The sequence below is a fragment of the Mycteria americana genome, chromosome 9, assembly GCF_035582795.1.
Source record: "Mycteria americana isolate JAX WOST 10 ecotype Jacksonville Zoo and Gardens chromosome 9, USCA_MyAme_1.0, whole genome shotgun sequence".
NCBI lineage: Eukaryota > Metazoa > Chordata > Aves > Ciconiiformes > Ciconiidae > Mycteria > Mycteria americana.
The window spans coordinates 31,088,851-31,110,671 of record NC_134373.1 but is presented as its reverse complement, the minus strand read 5'-3'; the positions used below and the strand labels follow the sequence as shown (position 1 = coordinate 31,110,671).

The 21,821-nt window shown below is 41.2% G+C and overlaps 1 protein-coding gene across 3 annotated transcripts; it reads left to right on the top strand.

Annotated features, from left to right (window-relative positions):
* The first annotated feature begins 79 nt into the window (after nucleotides 1–79).
* IQCB1 (IQ motif containing B1) lies at nucleotides 80–21,021 on the top strand. Of its 3 annotated transcripts, none has more exons than XM_075511998.1 (14): nucleotides 80–214; nucleotides 767–1,050; nucleotides 1,883–2,045; nucleotides 3,703–3,832; nucleotides 6,060–6,153; nucleotides 7,230–7,329; nucleotides 7,703–7,875; nucleotides 10,516–10,628; nucleotides 11,727–11,836; nucleotides 16,759–16,901; nucleotides 17,330–17,478; nucleotides 17,944–18,072; nucleotides 18,469–18,625; nucleotides 19,718–21,021. In XM_075511998.1, the coding sequence occupies exons 2-14, from the start codon at nucleotides 933–935 to the stop codon at nucleotides 19,945–19,947; spliced, it is 1,809 nt and encodes a 602-aa protein (XP_075368113.1). In that variant the 5' UTR covers nucleotides 80–214; nucleotides 767–932; the 3' UTR covers nucleotides 19,948–21,021. The 3 variants fall into 3 exon arrangements, with proteins under 3 accessions (XP_075368113.1, XP_075368112.1, XP_075368114.1); XM_075511997.1 differs by lacking the exon at nucleotides 80–214 and adding an exon at nucleotides 289–494; XM_075511999.1 differs by lacking the exon at nucleotides 80–214 and adding an exon at nucleotides 334–357.
* The last annotated feature ends 800 nt before the right edge of the window (nucleotides 21,022–21,821 follow it).

Below are 21,821 nucleotides of genomic sequence, written 5' to 3'. Positions count from 1 at the left end.
GCCCCCCCGCGCCGGGGTAGGCCCTGCCCACCCGGGCTCCCACAGGTTGCTGCCGGCGGAGCCCCTCCCCTTCAAGCGGCGCGTCACGGGCAGCGTGGGCTTGGATTGGGCGGCGAGGCGGCCCTCTGTAGATTTCCACGAGTGGAACTGTCGGCGGCTCCAGCCCGCACGCGGATATGCAAATGACACCCTCCTCCTTCAGGGGAGAGCTCTGGTTGGTGGAGAGCGGCCGCGACCACACAGCTGGGAGGGGAGGGGGGTGTGGGGGAGCGGTCGGGTTAGAGCCGGCGGGTTTGGTCTTCACCTCCCACCCCCCCACCGCCCCCCGCCCCGAAGTGGGGGAGCCCCCGCGCGGCTGTGAGAGCGGTCGGGGGAGTGTGTGGGGAAGGGGCTTCCCTCAGAGCGTCCCTGACGGCCCCGCTCGTGGGGTTCCCGGTCCCGGGGGCTCCCGTGGCATCGGGACCGCCACTAGCGGAGGCTGTGGGAGCACTGAGGTGATTCTGGTGGGAGAGGGCACCTGTCCCTCGCCGCCCTGCTGGCGGGCAGCGCCCTTCCGCGGCCGCTTCCCCCCCCCCTCGCCCGCGGCTGAGGTGATGCTGGCGGCCCTCGGGGAGGCCTCTCACGCTGCCCGCCCCGTGGGGCCTCTCTCGGGCTGGCCTGCTGGAGCCCTGCGCTGCTGGCAGAGCCAGTCCCGCTGCCCGCGGCCTCGAGGGGCGACGTGAGGGAGCGTGGATGGGGCTTCCTCCATGTTTGTTTCCTTCCTCAGGGGGAGACCCGCAGCCCGAGGCGCAGAGCGGAGCGTCAGCTTCCAGCTGCTGGTGCAGGAGCTGGAGGTTTGATGGAAGTAGTGGCTTAAGGACCCCACGCCTGCACCGAAACAATTAAGAAGGGAAAGAGGCTTGAATCGATGGTATTGCGGGCCTCTGTCTCCTATGGCCAACGCACCCAGCGCGGGGCTGGCAGCTGCGGACCCCCGGGTACTGGCCTTAGCTGCTCAGGTCACTGAGAGCAGAGAACAGGACATCCCCCTGCTACTTCTGAAGTTAAAGGGTAATTAATGCCGTTTCTAAACTAAAAGGATGAGGTAGTGAAGTATGGACAGTCCTTCTTTCTTCTGTCTCCTTAAATACAGAAGGTTTTCCTGAATTTTTCTGGCAGGGCTGGAAACTCTGTGAGGTTGATCATACGGCTTTTCCTGAGAGTGGTATTGAGTGGCATTTGGCTTGTCAACAATAAGGAGGAGGAGCTGGGGAGCAAATGGAGAGGAAGTCTTTTCTCCTTCTTAGCTGTCACCGTGTTTGTAAGACCCCTGCTGATGTGGGCAAGGATCTTACACTGGGTCAAATCATTTCTCACAGTGCTTTTGGGTAGAGAGCCGGAGTGATCGCCAGTATTGAGTTTTTAAGTCTTAACATAGAAACGCAATCGTGAGCTCCTGTGTGACTCCCCCTGTCTTTCCTTTTGCCACATAGCCACCGCTCATAGAAACAGCAGAAACAAGTTAGGTCCTGTTCTAAATTGGGGTGTAATTAAAAGGAAGCTGTATGTTTCACAGTGGTTGTGGTTTTATCTGGCCTAGGAAATTCATACAAATGGGCTATATCCCAGGTAATGTATGTTTTACTACTAAATGTGTAATGAGAAAGTGGAAACCTAAGTTTAGTTATCCTTCCCAATTGTCATATAAACTAACAAATGGATTTTAGCTGTAGGAGTGAAAAATGCTGACAAAATATTTTATGCTGCTGTTGGCACTCTTAGAATTACCTTAATCCTGGCTCTGTGTATACATATTCCTCTTATGTTTTGTAAAAAGAAAAAAAAATCTTGCACATCAGAGTCTTATGCTCCTCTTTGCCTCTCTCCTGCTTTCTTCCCACAGGAATTTTAAATAGTGCTTCCTTGGGATGTGAAGAATCCAAAAAAATTAAGCAAGATATATACGATTATGGTCTTACCCAGTACTGCATGCTGGTCCTTCGACAAGACCACTCTCAACTGCGTGGAGGCTGGGCTGCTGCTGCCCAGCTAGCAGAGATACTAAGGTAAAAAAAAAAAAATCACTAAGAAGTTTTCTTCTTGTTTTCTTTCTGGCCTTTCATCTTGCTCTTTTTCTTTTCAAGCTGTAACACATTGGCTCCCATCCAGAGCAAGGCTTGTTGTTCAGGAAAGGCCAGGGTTAAAGTGCAGGGAGCAGTCAAGAGCAGAGGGGTCAGGCATAGCCTAATTGGTCCTGTTTAATTCATTCGCATTGTGTTTCATTGAGCTGGGTAAACTGTTTGGTGGGAACAGTTTTTGTGTTGGCTTTACCTTTTTTTGTGAACAGTACTCATCAGTGTCACTGTTCTTACCCAGAAATTGCTAATTGTGAATTGCAGTTATTTTTAAAAGTTTGTTTACTTAGATTTCATCTTGCAAAAATCTTCAGCCTCATTGACTCACAGCTTGGCTTGACTCTATTTAAATATCTCTTTAATATACCTATTTTAAATATCTATTTACATTTTAAACATAATAGAGGACACAGTTCATACAGACTAGATAGCTTGATGTAGTGATATTGTAAGAATGGCATAATTAAGTTTAATTCATAACTAGTAAATAAGACAACTTTAAACTCAAATCCCCAGTGATCCAATCTCAATTTTCAATGTCAGGAAAAATAATAAGTTTTAAATTTTCCCCAAATTGTACTTGATTTTGGCTTAACTAGGGAGTAAAATTCTAAGGCATGAAGCAATTAGGCTACCATCTCTTATTTATGCCATAGGTGCAGTATGAATTTTTAATGCCAGGAATTTCACTAAGAGATGCAAGATTTATCACCAGAGTTGTGTGATACTTAAATCATCCCCTATAAGCTATTTCAGTTTGCAGAGAATACTGAAATTTATTTTGGCTATAAAAATGTCCTTTTGTAACCAGATGAATCTCAGCTTCATGCCTAGAATTTGCTTTCCAAGGGCTTTGGTAAGCAAAGCTTTACATTACAAAGCTAACAAAGCCTAGATAAGACATCAGAAAGCAAAATCCATAAAAATTTAGGAAGACTCTTGTTGCACTAGTATCAGTGTGGAGTACAGAATTAAAAAACTTCCCAGTTGTAAATCATGCAGTTTCTTCTAAGAAGTCTTCCAGAAATGACTGACATGTTTGCGGTGAGTAAAGTAAGAAAACAGAGATCTGAAGAACTGATTTCTAGCCCACATGTATTCCTCAGTTAGAGGAAAGTTGTAGACAGACTCGCTGAAGATTTTGTGGTAAGTATTATTTTCTTATACATATTTTCGTTGCCTGATCTGCACCCCCTTCATCAGGTTTCCTTTATCAGGTTTTTGTCTACTTTCCTATTTTACCTTTTTTTTTCTTTATGACCACGAGAGCCCTTCCCTAGCATGTGGAACAAGCCTGAATAGATCCTATGAAGCTAAAGGAGTAAGTGCCTTGGATGTTTTAAACTGAGACATGCTACAATAAGTAGTAATATACTTGCTGTCTCCAGCCTGCCAGTGATTCTTCTTCCTTTTGAGGCAGCTACCTTGGAGCCAGTCACAGCAGTTAACTGTTGTTCAGTGTTGAATTGTCCCATGCCAGTGAAGCATTTCTTCTCTGATGACGTGACATCCATTCAAAGCTGTTCAAACAGGGCCTCGACTATTCAGGTTGATTTTTTTTTTTTTTTTCTCCCACCCCCCCCTTCAGTCATTGTTGTGTAGGACTAGAGGTGAAAGAAGATCCTGAGGAATTTTACAAGAAATTTCTTCCTTCAGCTATAGACAACCTGCTGTTTTTGGGAAGACGCTTGCAAGCACGATTTATCCGAGCAGTCAAGGTATTTAAATTTCATAGTTAAAAGAGCAGAGAACCTCTGTAAACTTTTCAAGGTTGCATATTGTATAAGTAGGATATTATTCTAGGGACACTGTATTATGAAAATTTATTTTCCAGAAATTACAGTAGTTTTTCTTATGCCTTGGAGCTTTGAAACTGAAATCTGTCATTGTAGAGCATTCAGTCCATTACATGTGCAAAGCTAGTTTGTTACCGTAGGTTTCTTTAGAGAGTTTGGCTACTACTCTTTGCAAGTTTTAAAGGCAGGGGGAAGGAATGCTACTATAAGTAGGACAGAAGAATTAGAGCAGTATGATAGAAAAAAATGCCTTACAAAAGGCAGCATCCCAGTCACGGTAGTGTCTTTTTAACTTTGCATATAATTAGTTCAGTCTTTGTAACGGCTCTGTTCCCACTGCTTTATTCAGCTTTACAAAAAAGATTTAGGAAGTCTTAAGACTTTAAATCAGATTTGTTGAAGTTCGTTTTGCCATACGATTTCTGCAGCAAAATCGGCAGGCTTCTGAACCTGCGTGTTGGGAACCCCAAAGGCAGACTTTGTAGAATTTGTAGATTTGAACACTTTCTCACATTTCTCTCCCTCTTTGAAGAGAGGAAGGGTTTTTCCCAGCTAGGTTCCCTCATGCTTTTGAAGCATGCTGAGTTCCAGAATCAGAAGGAAAAAAAAAACAAATGAAACCCACGAATAATTTAAATAACCAACCTCATGGATTCTGATAGTTTCTTGTAATATCCCTGTTTCCCCTTAGTATCTTGTTTCTTGTCTCACTGGCTTCTTGCACTTAGTCAAAGTTTTCCTACAGAGTATTGTGCTGGGCACCACAAACACAATCAATTCTCAGAAAGTATCAGTAGGGAATTTTCTGTTAGTTCACTACTTTAGAAGTGCATTAAGTGCTTGAGAAGGAAGCTTCCTGAATGACATCCCAGGAGACTTGAGTCTTATCCGCAACATGTAATTTCCCCCACACTTTCTTATTATGTCTCAGCCTACATGCTACTTGAGTCATGCTTGTGGGCAAAGATTTCTTTTGAATGCAAATGCAGTCTACGTTATAATTAGTGCTTTGGCTTTTAAACCTTGTGGTCTCAGAGGTGACTGGGCACCCAGACTTGGTGCTTGCTCAGTGGAACTTTGGAAATCCCACTCTACCAGTGGAGATTAGTAGTTTATTCTGCCCTCATTTGCTTTTTGCACAAGTCTTTGAAGTCACGGGAAGCACTGAAATAGCTTTCAGAAACTGACGTATTGCCAAAACACAGAACAGATAATCTTACAGCTTAATTTATTGCTGTGATTTTGTATCTCTTGTTGTCAGTAAGAACCAAATACAAAGTTAAACCATGACTGACGGCTGGGACTTACAGCACGGATCTAGGAATAAGACTTCCCAGAGTTTCATTTGTGGAGGCTCAATTAATGTGGGAGATATCAAGCCAAGTGCTTTATAACAACATTTGTCAGCAATGTAGTACTATCAAAAGCCCCTTTGCTGTCCACACACCAAGATTTTAGATTTCCAGTGGCCTGTGGCTCACACCTGAAATACAGACCCTAGACTGTCCATGTGTATGTGTGTTGACATATTAAAACCTGGATTCTTCCTGGTCGTTTTTTCCAGTCCAGTGTTATCACAGGCAAGCACATAACACAGTCTGTTTGGGAAACTGATCAAACTTCAGCTTAATAGTGTTTTGCTGTTTGCTCCCAGAGCTCCAACTAGGATGTGCTTCTGAAGCCTCACCATGCCAGTTTTTAGGAACCTTTTCCATTTTAACTGGCCACTTTGTACCCTTGGCCACTTTGTACCCTTTTTTCCTGTGCTTTAATCTTAAATAATATATTTCACACTTTGTGGATTAAATCTGTGATGCATTGATACTGAGCTATTATTTGTCTTCTTAGCCCTCCTATGCTATCAAATATTTTTTAAGGAGTAAATAAGACTTCTCTCTCCCTGTTATGATGTTTTCAGGAATGGATGCTTTTTTTAGTATGTTTAGATTTTCTTGATTGATCTCTGGCCTTGAAGGACTCGCAAGTTATTTTTTTTGACTGGCCCCTACAGTTTCACCAACCTCATTTGGGAATTTGATGGAGTTTTGGTCTCCAAATCCCTGAAGTGTACAAACCTTCCCCCTACATCAAGCTGAAGTCCTCAGTGAAGATACGTACACATGCTTTTACCTACTTCTCTTTTGTTTAGGATGAAGAAAAACAAGATTTTTTACACTGGTTCCAAACAGTAACTGATGCCATCTGCTGGCTGTTCGGTGGGCATATTCGACTAGCAGCATGCGGTAAGGGAAAAGTAAACCCATAAAACACCTGAAAATTTATTTATGGCAACTACAGGTATCAAGAATCACTCTTAAGCTAATCTCCACCTAGTTTTCTAAATTGGAGTAGATGTTAAATCAATCTCTTAAAGTAGTCTCTTAAAGTAGTCCACTCAACAGAAACAGCAATATCTAAAACAGAAAAGATCCACTAAAGGGAAATACTAGAGAGTTCCCCTTCTAGTCTTTCAGAGGCAAACATTAAAAGTGTTTTCCTGTAGTTTCCCTTTGTAATTCTATGCCTGAAAAAAATCAGATTTTTTTCTGATAAGATACAGTTGATCACACACCTGTGTGTGATTAACATATGCAGAAATTTGACCAGAGTACATTGCTGGCCCTGAAAAGTGGATAGACTTGAAAACAGATTTCTGAAGTTGTTGCCACGCCAGGAAATTTTGCAAATACCTAACAAACTTCACTATACACTTCTGACCACAATAAGCTTTCAATTAAACCAATGTTAATGACACTGATTTTAAAAAGCAGAATTTGGTTTTGTTTCTAATACAGAACAAAAACCTAAGGATCATAAGATGTGTAACTAAAAACACAGACGGCCAGAAAAATTACTAAATATGTAGACAGTGATACACTGGAATAAAAAAAGATGGTGCTTTAATGACATCAGTGGACTTGCATTAAATAAACCTGGTGTAACAAACTGTCGAGGTTGAAGTCCTTATCTTTTCCGGGTATTGTTGCCCTAGTCATAATTCCACTGTTGTAATAAGAAACTGTTACTAGTGTAACACAGAAGCTTTTAAAGTTTTTGTTCCATTGCAACGCTAGCGCCTGAGGGATATCCAAAGGCAGAAAAACAGGCCTTAACATGTTTTTTTGGATGTTGAAGTAATTTACTTATTCCAGTAAGTTTCAATGTAAAAATTATAAAAGAGGGAGTTTGTTCCAGAAACAGTATCTGGTTTTACTTGCTATGGCTTATGTTCCATAATGAAGTTTATTTGTTTTATAGTATTTTCAAGACTGGTTCTGATTTTGTGATTTCTTTTTTGCTTGTTTTTGTTCTTTTGCAGTACTGCAAAATGATCACTTCCTGCAGTTGTTAATAACAGATGATGTTGAAACTGCAATTATAATGATGTCTCTTTTACACAATATTTTGAGGGTCAATAGGTTAGTTGTTTTTATATCATTGATTTTTCTGAATTTTAAATTTAAAACTCAGTTCATTACTGCTTGGTAAAATAGAACTTTTTCATATACAAGAATTGTTGTGTTTTGTTTGGTTTTTTCCTGGTCTTTGTTGTAGAAATAGAAAAAATAGTTATTTTCTTTATCTTGCTGTTAAATTGAGGGAATGGGTATCAGTTGATTGAAACAGTAGTACTGCCTGGATCAGATTGCTGGTCCAGCTAGCTGGCTTGCTGAATGCTTGACATATCTAAAAATAAGTCACTGTTAAAAAGCTCATAGTTTGTAATTAAAACTCCAATTCTGTTCTCCCCCTCTCCCCCCACCTTTTTTTTGTTTCTTTTTCTTTTTAAAGTTCTGTCTTGCTTCAGGTTGATGAAGAGACCCTTCACTCTGTTTTGGATGAACTTGTTTATAAGCTTTCATCTACCACCAATCCTGTCATAGGAAATGCTGTTACAAAACTGCTATTGTTGGTGGCAAAATTTTGCAAGCAGCTTGTGAAGTTACTCACAGCTCGCTACAAAGGTTTGTAAACATGCATGGGACCAATCACTTGGCCTCCTCTTACATTCACTGTAAAAATACAAAGATGGAGGTTTCCCATCTCGGTTCAATAACTGTCCAATACAGATGGAAACTGCAGTGCTGTGTTGGGTTTTTTTTCCTTCTCTTCTGTTCATTTTCCTTGTAGTTTAAGGTGCTGCGCCTCTTTCTGTTTCTTAGATTTATTTTCTTCTGTGTATTGAGGACTCTGCATGTGGCAACTTGTCTCTTAAAGCTGCTGTTTGTCGCTTCCAACCTGATGGGCTTTACTTCTTTCTATGTGATGTTCTGCATCTTTTTTCTTGTGTGGGTTGGATATTGAGAGATCCTAGTAGCAGGGTGCCTGTACTGCCACAGTAAGAGCCGTGTGTCAGACATCTGCCAGTGTGCTAAGGCTCACTAATCCAGAAGCATGAAGTTTTACTTAAAGCCAACTTCTGACCCTGGCTGTTACAGGTCTGCTCATCTGATAGGTGCTGTTCTGTTACTGAGGAGCTGACTGTCTTTTGATATCCAAGTGATTGGAATGAACTCTTTCCAAGAATTCGTGAAATGAGTTTATCATTTTGTCATGATGCCTTTAGATGAGGAGGCTGAGTATACATATAATTTGCTATATGTTATTAATTATTTAATGAGGTGTCCCATTTAATGTTTCTGACTCTAGCCTAGCAGGGAGCTCCAGGAAACTCCTTTGTCCTCTGTCATGCCCATGGAGACTAAGAAAGAGGCTTTGATGTTTGTCAGGTCTTTTATATTCTGGATGTTATTGATGGTCAAAACTACTTGTGAGCAGCCTCAGTCCTTTGGGGACAGGGACAGTAAGAAGTGGGTATGCTAGACAAAAAGGTCCAATTCCCTTTTTTTACGCTTGTGCTGACTACTTACTAGGCACTACGAGCCAGATAAATTTCTGGACTAGATGGGCAGCTTTGCCACCCTTTTGCCTACAGAGTTGAGAGAGGAGGGCTTCCTTTTGGTATGAAATGAAGTATAACGTGCCTAAGGCTGGTATCACATTGCAGATTCTTCTGAAGCTGCTGTGATGGTCTGATCATCCCAGCTGTAGAATGCTGGCTTGTCTGAAGAGGTGCAAGTTTCCATCAAAGGATTATGCTTTATTTTGCTCTAGAATCACAATATGCCACAGTCAGAGACTTCATCTCTCTTCTGTACACGCTTCCTGTTTCCACTAAGAAAAAAAAAATCACTTTTTTCCTCTATTTTTCTTTTAAGTTTGAGTCCGTATGTGAGTTTTCACTCAGGCTTTGGAATCCTTTAGATAGTTTGAGGAACAGCAGCAATAAAGAAAGCATTACAGCATTTCCACCATCTGGCCATCTCATTGAAGTAACTTGGCTTCACAGTGGCTCAGAGCTGTTGCCAGTACGAGGTACTTCATTGTAAGCTTTCTGTCAGTAAAGGCAGCCTGCCGGAGGTGAGGACATCACCTGAACCTCACATCTCCAGGACTAGCACAGTCTTTATATCAGGTTTCCAGGAGGGCCTGGTCTTTTTGTCTGCATGGGTTGACACATCTGAGAGGCACACTTGAGGTACTCCCTGTCAGTAGCCGAAAGGTGTATATGGCTGTGTAGTCTGTACAGAAACTGGCAAATGGTTGCGTCAGACCCACAGGACTTCTGTGAGGGAACTGCCTTGTGTAGCCAGGCTATGTGCTTTTGCAGAGCTCAGGCAGCCTTAGAGCACCCACTGACTCCATTTGGAGTCTCACCTGTCTCTCTCCGGAAGTGTTTAACTGTCATCGTCTTTCCAAAATGGTGCATGTGTGATAGAACAGAGGTGCCATTTCTGTTTGCACGAAGGACTTTGTGCTCCATATCCAGATCCTGTAAGTATATATGAGTGTTGGAGTTGCCCAACGTATGCTTATGGACAATGATTTGAAGATGAAAAAGTTACTTGAATCTGCAGTTCTTCAGGAGGCTATCCAAACACGTCTACTTCCTAGCCTCCTTCCTTTTCCCTCCAACTCCCTGCAGAACTCTCAAGCTCTGGGATTTGTCCGATACAAAGCTAAAAAGTATGTGTTACTGTATACTTGTGTCCTGTGCGCAGCACAGGGAGTGTGGGTGTGTTGTGGGGGGAGCACAAGTGTGCTTTTTAGCTACTGCGAGCCTAAAAAGCTATTTTGTCTCGGGGATTGGATGCACATGTGCTCACAGTTAGACTATGCTATACAGGTAAGACATCAAAGAATTCCAGCTATAAATAAATAAATTTTATTATGAAAAATATGAAAGCAGTGCTAATAAAACCTAGCACTTGCATGGTGCCTTACATCCTTTTAGTACCTTACAATGACTTACTGATAAGACAATGAAAGTACATTTAACTGCCAGTTATGTAGTCGCAATAGATAGTGACTTGGACGTACAAAATTACAATCACTGTATAATACTTCTCTGTGATGGCTGGAGCACTAGATATTAATTGATAATATTCTACGTTGAAATTCAAAGATGGCTGATGGTGTTCAGCTCTAGTGTTCCTTTGCACATAGAATCAGATTTGATTTTTTGACTTGAAAATTGTTAGTTTGAAATCCTGAAAAGAAAAGTTCACCTTAGCAGTATCACATGCTTCTGCTCTCTCTTTTAGGATTAAAAGGGCTTTTAAGTAAACAGTGGACTGGCAAAGGATTTGACAGGGATCTCAATCAACTCTTGGACCTGCTGTACTTGGAACAATCCAATGGAAAAGGAGAAATGCAGGTGCTGAAGTTTAATGAGACTTTCGTATGTGAAATCCTAGTAACATGCAGTTTATATATGTTTGGAATTGATTTACTCTATCACTTCGGTGACTCTTTTCAAAGCCTGTGTTATTTTTTCACTATATTAAAGGATTTTTAAATTTCCTATTTATTAATATTTTTTTCCTCCATCATTTTTGAAGACATTAAGAATTGTACAGTGATTAAGGTACGGGACTGTGACTCAAGAGATTGACTTTCTGTTGCAGATTCACTGTAGATTTCTGTACAACCATAGGGGAAAAAAAACAATTAGTTTTGCTAACTACAAAACAAAAATAACTGTATCTGCTTTTCTCACATCAATATTACAAATTTAGTCTCTGAATTCTAGGCAGCATTCTCATAGAATTAAGTCATATAGAGAAAACGTTCAGTAAGAACACCTTCTGGGCTGTGTTCCCAATAAAAGAGACAATGTGTGTTTTATTGACTTCTTACCAAAATTTTACATGCAAGGTTTCTTGAGACAATACTTTAAAGGAAATCAGAGTTATGTTTGTAGAGACCTGCTTTCATCTTCAACAGAGCAGGGTGTTTTGTGTTGGTTTGTTTTTGTTTTGTTTTGGTTTTTTTAAATTTCATTTAAGAATAGAACTGATTTTTTTTTCATGTTTGTTGCATTTCAGTTACTTCTGATCATACTGCAAATGTAACATTTTTCCTGCTGCTAATTCTCCAAACTTGTCTTTCTGTCCTCTCTAGTGTAGGTATTTTGATTGAATCACCATTTGAAATATCAAGTGCTTTAGGTGTTTTAAATCCAAATTTCTAACATTGATTAATGCAGCTAATATATTTGTGCTGTAGATTCTTTTTTTTACCACAGAGACCATCGATCCAGATGATCAGATTAGCTGCCTTTGGAGCAAGTACAGGTGTCATGATAATAACCATTTTATAGGACCTTAAATTCCCCAAGCTGTTACTGAATTTTGATGTATCTGAAAACTGATGTGTTTTGGCCAAATGTTGAGATTGTTTCAAATATGCAAGCAGTAATAAAGTGGTTTTATATGCAGGGAAAATATTCTACCAACTGCTTTATTAATTTCAGAGGCGGCATCAAGCAGCTTGCATAATCCAGGCTATGTGGAGGGGATTTCAGACAAGGAAAAGGCTGAAAAAACTGCCCCAAGCAGTGACCACGTTACAGAGAAGCTTCAGGTAAACAGTATGTTTTGTAAAAAGCACTAAAGAGAAGAATCTAGTAAGGTTTGGTTTGGTTTGGTTTTTCTCAGGTCACAGAGTCACAGGAAAAATTTAGGTCATCTAATCCAATCTCCTACTTGAAGTAGGGCCAGCCTCAAAATGGGATCTGGCTGCTCACAGCTGTGTCCAGTTCTGGAGGTCTCCAAGGATGGAGATTCCACCATCTCACTTGGTCCCTGCCCTGGTGCTGCATGACTTGCCTTGTGAAGAATTATTCCATTGCAGCCAGTGGGAATTTCCTTGTTGCAGCTCTTTACCACTGCCTCTTGTCCTTTTTCTCTGCATCTCTAAGAGTCTGGCTCTGTCTTGCCTTCTTTTAGGTAGTGGAAGACAGAAATTAGATATCCCTTCCTTTAGCCTAAACAAACCCATTTCTTCACCTGTCTTTCTATATCATACACTCCATAGCCCTAATTGTCCCTGTCTGAACAGTCTCTATCCCTTCAGTTTGTCAGTATCTGTCTTCTACTGGGGGGCCCAGTAGAGTGTGGCCAATATTCCAGGTGTGTCCTCAAGAGTGCTGAGTAAAGTGAAATAATAATCTTCCTTGACCTGCTGCCTCTGCTTTTGCTAGTGCAGCTCACAATGCAACTAGCCTTTGTTACTGCAAGGGCATGCTACTGGCTCGTGTTCAACTTGTCACCCACCAGGAACCCCAGGTTCTTTTCATTGGAGCTGCTGACCAGGTAGTCAGTGCCCAACCTGTCCTGGTTTCATGAGGTTATTTTGTACCAGGTGTAGACCTTCCCATTTGAACTTCACGTGGTTTCTGTTGACCCATTTTCTGTGTTTGTGGAGGTTCCTCTGAATGTCAGCCCTGCCCTGCATGGGAGACTGTGATGACAGACTTTATCAAGTCAAGGAAAATGACATCCACTGCTCTCCCCTTGTGCACAGAGCCAGTCATCTCATCACAGAAGGCAATCAGGCTGGTCAAATGTGATCTGCCTGTGATAAATCTATGCTGGCTATTCCCATTCGCTTCCTGTCCTTCCTGGAAATAGCTTCCCTGAGGATTTGTTCTCATGTCCCAGGGCATAAGTTTGGGCTGACCAAGAGTTCCTTGATCTTGAAGATGCCTTTTTCCAGTCAGCTGTTACTTCTGAAACATAAAGGTAATGTAATGCCAATATGAGCTGTTTCACTACAGATTCTTTTAGCAGTAATGTCCAAACAATGTGCTTTTCCAACAGTACCAAACTGCCACTTCTGGTGCCAAAAGCTCCAACTGTCCCGTTCCCAGCTGCCAAACTTCTCCATGAAAAAACTTACTTCTATGATGCTTTTATATGTTTTCAGTGAAAAAATGTATGGCATATGGAAAACTAAAACTGTGGCCCACTGTAGCATGGGATTGCACTAAATAGCACTAGAAGATGATGTACTGGTGGTAGAACAGTTAATTGGTTCACAGTTAGCTTGACACAAAATTCCACCATAAATTGCATGTGGAGCTGTCCTGGAGTTTCCACTCTGCCATGCCAGAGTGCTACAGAAACCAAGGACCATAGTGCTTACTCAGTATAGTGCTTGCAAGACCTTGTTCTTCATTAATATTTGAAATCTTTGACTCTCAGAAGTGGAGTCACTTCAATGACCTAGAAATAGTATCCTCTGACTTGGAGCACCACAGAAGAATGAAGCTACATAAATAATGCTTGTCTTTCTTGAAGTAGGATTTCAGCAGTAATGTTAGCACATGTTAGGCTAACTCTTTTGAGAAATTTAGTGTGAGTTTAACATAGGTTAAGGGATCTAAATCAAGTTCAGACTCCACAGCAGGTTTTTTCAACCTTTTTTTGCACATCTTGAGCGCTACCGTGTCAAAACTAGATCTTAGACATCAATTAGTCAAATCACATTGCATTATGATCAAGGTGTTAGCAAGCAGACAGTTACGATTTGTCATCTACACTGGCATTAAGAAGATACTGGACTATCTAGGGTGTAATCTTTAAATTCTGGAAAATTTGCAGGGGGAAGCAGTGTGTCTGTGAGGGCCAACTTGGCTGATACACCAAGAATGACATCCTTGTCACTCCTTTTTATTCCACCATAGCCTTTGAGCCAATATTCCTGCCCTCATCGGGCACCTCGTAACCGTGCAAGCCAAAATCATAGCCCAGAAAACTTGGATGATGGTCTAAGACATAACATGGTAAAGCAGAAGGGAAAGGGTGGCAAGGCTATCAGCAATCAACAAGCTACTTGACTTTCCTGTGTCATATTTTCAGTATTGTAAGCGTTAGTGCATGCCTCTTAAGTAGTTCTTGAGTCATTGAAATGGACTTTTGAATGTGTTTGTTTAATATTGAGAGGAATGGAAATATATTAATATTCTTACAGTTGCGTTTTCATGGCTTAGTCAGTCCTAATGTCCTGAGTACAATATAGTAACTGTACAGCTTCAGTGTTGGGTTTTTTCTGTGTAGGTCAAAGCTGCAGTTAGTGTTATGCTGAAAAATAGTGTTTGGAAAACTGTAAGCATGACTTTAGAAAAACTTTCAAGAGGACTTTTGAATTTTTAACAGTCAGGGTTTGGTTATATTCACAGATTTATTTTAGAACAAGTGTGGTTAAATACTGCTGAGGTTGAAACTCCAAACTTGGCTCACCTGCAGCTGCAGTGGAAGATCTTAAACTCTGCAAGTTATAAACTTCTGAAACTCTGTGGTTTCACAAATGTCTCCTTGGTGAATATTAAAGCCTGTAATCTCTCCTTGAAGTTACTGTTACATAGCTAATTGTAGAACTGTTAAAGTGGCAATAATTTACATTAATCATGTGTCAAAAATCAAACCATTATATATGTATATATAAAGAGATGATCAGAGGGAGGCTGATCTGTGCCACAAACTGCTGAAGGAAGCTTGGATCTTACTCTGAGTGTATTTTGCTTCTGTTCAGAGGCATTTCCCTGTCACAGTGTGGTCTTGTGCAAACAAATATGTCTTATCATTAGGAGGAACAGAGAATGAAGAAGAACATGTGTTTTGCAGTCTCCATGGGAAAGAATCAGTATCAAAGAAACATTTAAATACCTAACAGGCACTATTGGTAGTTTCACAGATGTGCATCTGAGAAGTTCATGAAACATTCTTGTAGTTTTCCACCTAGTGCAGCTGATAAAAATTTCTAGGCAAAATTATTAATAGCTTTAACAAGAAAATGTCATCAAAAGTCCTGTTTGATCCTGTGACATCATTCTGCTTAGAAGTATAATATGTGCCTGCCTGGATTAAAAATGCAAAGATTTACAGCTCTAATTTGCAGAAATGTGTGGGCTGAAAACCTCTAGTTTCCTTGAGACCATTTTGATGTAATCACATATATCATGGTCTGTCTCTGTAGGTAGATGTGTGGGCACACTTCAAGTCTGCATTACTGTCATAAAAGGATTATGGTCTCTCAGATCATGTTGGAGGCTGTTTTATCAGTTAGGGCCAGATCTTTAAATGCAGAGCATCTCTTACAAGATAGCTTCCATCCCATCTTTCCCCACCCAGTTACGGAGACTGAGGAGAAAGTTTCCATCCCATCTTTCCCCACCCAGTTTCGGAGACTGAGGAGAAAGCATGGTTGGTGGAAAAATTACAACTCAATTTATACTAGCCATGGGAAACACAAATAACTCAATAGCACTGTGAGTCTAAAGGTATGTGACATGCAGCAATACCAAAATTGCTGGACACTAGTTCTAGTCTACGGCCTTTTTTCCCCTTTCTGGCACCCCTTATGCCTGTGCTCTGTCCGTTTGTTCTCTTTCCTAGTGCTTAAGGTGCTCCTTTCATTGTCCTTGGAAAAGTGCTAGAGGAGAGCAGAACTCAGGTCCTGACCGGGCAAATGATTTTGCTGCAATAGGAGAAGAGAAGGAGTCACGTCATTACCTCATTGTGGGGTAAACTCATAAAGTCTCAAGTGTTAAGCTGCTAATGAGGTCAGGTCCATTGGGACGAGAAGGGGTAGTGAAGGGAGGAGGAGTCCTAGCTCACAGTTCCTCATGCTTCACTGAGACTGTGTCGAAGTGGTCTCAGTAATTATTAGTATCAATACGTCAGTATATTTAGTATTAATATATTAGTCTCTATATTAATATGTTAGTGTATATATAATTGATACACAGGCTATTATTAGCTTAAACACTCCAGGGCCAGTTACAGAGTTTTCAGTTGTCTTATCTGTGAAACATCTGCTGGGGCTTTTCCAATGCCAAGCACAGCGGGGCAACATCCTAACATTGAATTACAACAACTAGTACCAATCAGGAAGAATTGGCAAGAAAATTGTTTCCTAGTGCTCTGTTAACAAAGTTGATGGAGAAAATGTGTCAGTCTGTATTTCCTGGAGAAAAAAAATCCCTCCAAATTTAAGAAGTGAGTCTTAACAGTCAACATTCTGATCTACTCTTGCAGTTGGTACAAAAATAATTGTATTATGGAAAGCAGGTGCCATGCATGCCGATGGATGCACTAGAAAAGGTGCATACTGGAACAGATGGCTAATGTTGCTTTACCTCTTCCCCAGATGATGGAATCAAAATTGTTGTTCTAGTTCATGCTGGCTGTGAATGTCCCACACAGAGCATCATTCCCTTCAGGGTCCTTAGAACTTTATCCTAAGTAAAAATATATCCTTTGATTTGACACCAGATTGAGTGACTGGCTCAGTATTTTTTGTGGCTATAGGTAGTATGGTAATTTGTTAGCTTGCAGGTAATTTCTCGTTGCTTGGTGTGGTCCTGCAGCCAACAGCGGGGATGACAGATTATTTTGTGGATTTCCTCCCTCGATGCTGGACCATTTAACACAAAGACAAAGAGAGATGCTTTTAAGAAATGTACAACTTAAGCTACTTGTTAATGTATTTGTGTATTGCAGAGCTAAACGGGAACAGGAGCTGCAGCATTTAAAAAAACAGAAGGAAGATGAGGCTCTAAAACTGCAAATGCAACTTCAGAGACAGAGGGCCATGAGACTCTTCCATGAACGACAGCTGGCCTTACTGGAAATAATCCATGCCAGTACGATTTATATTAAACTATATCAGAAGATTAAACTGTCTGGGTCTCCTGAAGAACAGTTTCCCCAAATATATTTCCTAATCTTGCATGTCTGTTTGCACTGTAGTCTTACTGTCTTTTCTCCTGACCCAATTATCTGACAGAGAATATACTAATTCTACAAGGGCTCAGTAACTACTGATCAAGATCTGCTGCCTTCAAAATGGTGCAGGAGAAAGGGAGACCCAGTTTTCTTGTGTTACAAAGCTCCATTGCAGCTACAAGTCTCTGAGACATGGCCCACAGCTAGCGGACCTTGGATGAAGAGGGGTTTTTAACTGATAGCACCCAAGTTTTTTTTGGTACTATCTAGTTTGAGGATTAAAAATGCAAATTGTTAAGAGATCCCAACCCACAGTCTTATAACTGGATTTTTGTTACATTTGTAGGTCAGGTAAATAAGTACATGGAGGAATTGGAGGGGAAATCGGCATTAACTATCCAGAGATTCTGGCGAGGGTATAGAGCAAGAAGAAATTTTCATCAACAGAGACAATCTCTGAAGGAATATAAAGCAGCTGTCGTCATTCAGAGAGCAGTAAGCATATATACTTTGTTCTAACATTAGATAGGACTGAATGGATTATTGTGATGCCTCAAAAAGCTCTGTTTATTGTCTTACTGTCGATGTAGCCGTAATTTATCAAAAAATTATTCAGAGCATGATAGTCTAGAGCCACAAGTTGCTTAGACGGGTTAAACCTTGCATAGGTTACAAAGCCTGATACAGTCTTGTAGCTAAAATATAACAGCTGCCACTTTGAAACCTAAGGTTGGAATTTCACAACACTACAGATGAGTCATTAATTTATTATGAGTGTTCTTACTTACTATTTAGTATTCATGCTGACCGTTGTATGTTGTCTTTTTAGCATCATAGCTGAATTTATGCTTTAACAGATGCAGTACCAAAACATTTTTCTCTCACTGATTGGTTACAAACAAAGTGAGAAGACAAACTTCCTGTCTGTGATTGTCATATTCTCATATGTTCTTTACAAAGGCTTGTAAATTCTTGGAAAAACGAAGAAGGAGGAGACCTCTCTCTCCTTGGAAAGATCCCAAGGGACTGACTGATGAGCAGAGACTAGCTTTGCAGCAGAAGGTGGATGACTACATCAAATTGCATCCGGTCTGTTTCTTAGTCATTTCATAATTCACATTAATGATGCAACATAAAATACTGTAGGGATGAAATATATTCAGCTTCATAAATTCTAATCAAGATAATCCATGTGAGGTATGCATATATTAACCCTGCTTGTTTGAGAGCAAGGTACTAGGATATTGGGGATTTTAACCATTAATTTTAAGGTTAAATTTAACCATTAATAATAAAAAGGGTCAGAGCAAACTGTAATTGGAAAGTTTATATACTTGATGATGGATAGTTTTGGAGAGAGCTGCAGAGGAAGCAAAATTATTAAGTTAAGAACAGCATTTGCATTCCTTGTTTGGACATTATTTTGCCCCCAAAAGATTTAAAATAACCAGCTCCTAATGGTAATAAACTGTTATTTTCCTCCAGGCTTCCCAAATGTCAGAAGAAATGAGTAAAGAATTACATATGCAGGCCCAGGAAAAGCTGGCACAGTTCCTGTTGAGGAGCAGACTGGATCAGAGAGCAGTGCAGCGGAGAGAGACATTACTGGCTCAGGTCAACACTGATGTGGAGCTGCTAATGAGTACGTGACTGCTCTGGTCATAGTTTTGATTACCGTTTGGATTAAACTAATTTAGAGAGAAAAATAGAGGGAACCATGGTAAAGCCTCATTTCAAAACTGAAATATCTTTCTTCCTTTGCCATACACCTTATCTTGAGATTCAGGCTTTGTTAGAGATTATCCAGGTGTTGCTATATGTTAAGTATATACACCTGCTGTTCAAGGAGCAGATTATTCTTCTGCTAGAAGTCTCTGATATGTTCACAAGAAAAGCAATGGCCCTGTAAAAGGCATTAAAATGTCTAAGAAGGGGATCTCACACAACCTCTTCTACATTTGTTTTGCTTTGTTCTGTTTTCTTGTGTTGTAAGTAAGCTGCTGGTTGAAGTGCTCTCACCTCTTCCAGATAAAGCGGGAAATCTTTGAGCTATGAATTCTGAGTCATGTTTTCATTTTCTCTGGCCTGGCTTTATTTGAAACGGAATTCACTATTGTGCTATCTTAATTCCAGACAAGTAGCCTGGAGCGAAAGAGCAAGAATAGCAAACTGCAGCCACCAGAGAGCACCCAAGCAGGACAAAATTCAGCAAGTTTCTGAATTCCATTACTTAGTCTGTCACGTGCTGTGTCACTGCAGCTCATCGCTCCCTGACCAGGCAAATCGGCAACACACTCTTACACTGTGCTGGGTCCCCCAGGCAGGGAATACGTAGTGCTGCTGTGCCAGAGAGGTGGAAACACTCCACTGATGTCACCCTGCGCCAGGAGCGCTGATCCAGTAGCAGCGACCAGGAGATCCTCTTTCTGTTAGGTCGTAGTTTCACAAGAAGTCATTTGGGTGGATGCCACCACTGCACCTGAATGAAGTAGTCCTGCTTTCCCCCCTTCTCCCTCCCCCATTATGTATTTATTTTTTCAGATTAGCCGTAATTTGGATTGCTTCTCCAATCAGGTTTATCATGCAGCCATAAAACTGTAATGCCAGCATGGGGAAAGGAGTGACCTACAGTGGGAAGTGGGAGGGTAGTGCTCCTTCCTTTTTTGTTTGAAATACTTGTAAAACTGCAGCACAAAAAACAAAATACAAAAAACTGTTCTTCTTGTTCTTGCAGATGCTCCAGGGTTAGCAGAGACGACAGAAAAAGATCTTGATGTCTTTGTGAGTCGATCAATCCCTGTAGCTACCAAGGCAAGACAATCCCACAATACTATGCTGAAATACACTCGCTGGCCATGGTGGAAGAGGCTTGGAGATGAGTTTGTGGAGGATGATGTCATTCCTGATGATGCTCTAAATGCAGAACTGGGAACTCTATTTATTGGTGGAAGGAAATCCTTTTAGGTAACAGGCAGAAGAATTTCTTACTCAACCAGACTCATACCTTGCACTATGCATTCACTCGCATGTGTTTTTAAGGAAGGAAAACACTTGAATTGTAAGACAAAGCACTGAAAAAGACCAAAGCCTTATTTTAGTGCATTTTACTTATTAAGAATCTCTTCCTGTACATCAACAGTAGATACTATTGGTTGTGCTGTTGCAAATAGGATTTAAATACTGTAGTTGTAAATGAGGATATTTTGTAATCTGTATCACTTTAAAAGTAAGTTCATAACCTTTGGCTTTTCAGTTCTTATTCACACTCGGATGCGTAAAGAATCACGCCATTGTAAAAGCCTGGGCTTTTATAGCAAAACATTTTATCAGGTGATGTGCTTTGAGATAAAGATGGGTTCAGAACAAACCAATACATCAGTAAGAAGTCAAGCAAGCACTAGGCCGGCTGGGCGCTTACAGCAGGGTAGAACAGCTAACTCCAGTTGGCACAGGCAAAGCTTGTCCTGAGGAACCTCCACCAGCCTCTTGATAGCAACAAGGGAAAAAGCAAGGGGAGGAAAAAAATGCTAATATTCTTGGATTGTATGTGTTTTCCTTTAAAAGCATGCAGTTCTTTCCACAGCCAGCACAGTGCATTGTAACATGGGCGCAGTCCAAACTGTTATATGGGATTGCAGCCTCAGTGTGACCATCTGGACCATCAGCTCTGTCTTCTTAAACCATGCAGATGCTGTTTAATCCAGAAAGGTCTCCAGCACAGGGCCTCTGCAGTCACTGTGACCTGGTACACAAAAAAAACCTACAGTCAAGGGCTGAAGGCTGCTGCTTACCGATGGGCCCAGAAAGCAAGAAGAGCTCATGGCTGCAGCTAGTGCTGTATTTTTTAGGCGAGAGGCCCAAAGAGTCTTAAGTGTTAGAACTTACCTCACTGCAGAGGAGGAGAAAGTGCAGTTATTTCTGCCAGTTGTATGCGGGCAGCAGTACTGGTTCAGCATGTTTGTTTTCCATTCTCTTTAGAAGGTTTTGAGTCTTAATTTTAGTGGAGATGAATGGAAAACAAATAAATAGAAATAGTGGGCAGAAGCCCAAGCCCATTCAGATGCAGCTGATACGTTGAAATTAATAACTGGACAGCTGCCAAGAGGAAGAGCTGTGCTCTGTGTTAATTTTTTTAACAGAGCTGTGATTTGGAAGGCACTGAATTGGCTCTCAGTTCCTTTCTTGGAGAGTTAACTGGTGGAACGATCCATTAAGTATTTGCCAGGGCAGTTGCATGTGTCTGTTGAGTTACATATTGTTCTGCACTGCTCTGCCATTAGTTTTAGGCCATGCCTGTAACAAGACAGGTGCCCTACAACCACCAGAATGGAGGGGCTGGGGGGCAGTCACCAAGCGCTCCAGGGGATGGAAACTACCCCCCAGCAGCTGCCAAGCTCTGGTGCTGGAAAAGGCCCAGCGTCTCTGGATGAACTACAGCAAGCCAGCTGTTCCCTTGCAAATACATGAGTCCTCTGTGCACATCGCAGTCCCCTCTGCCGTGCAGCTACTGACCCAAACTATTTTGAGACAGCAGCCTCTGCCGTTATGTTCATTCCTAATCACCCTCATTATAACAGCTCTTTAGTGCAGGGGGATGTTCACAAAGGTGCATTGCTTAACGTATGTGATGTAAAGAGATGAGCCCCCCTGGCCAGTGTTAAATACCGAGTGAATTATAGAGCCATCTTACCAAAAAGCCATTTATTGTAATGGCCTCTGCCACTCACTGCCATTGGAGTGGATAATGAACTCCCCCTTCGGAATATGCAATTTGCTGGATAATGTTTTTTTTTAAGTGAACAGAGAGCCTGGTGGAAGGTGCAGTCTTGCTGGAGGAT

Bases quoted from the DNA above. Each gene is read 5' to 3' on its own strand.
- IQCB1 (XM_075511998.1), top strand. From the start codon at position 933: ATGGCCAACGCACCCAGCGCGGGGCTGGCAGCTGCGGACCCCCGGGTA. The intron at 7,876-10,515 runs GTTTGTAAACAT...TCTCTCTTTTAG, and splicing joins ACTCACAGCTCGCTACAAAG to GATTAAAAGGGCTTTTAAGT. The intron at 17,479-17,943 runs GTAAGCATATAT...TTCTTTACAAAG, and splicing joins CTGTCGTCATTCAGAGAGCA to GCTTGTAAATTCTTGGAAAA.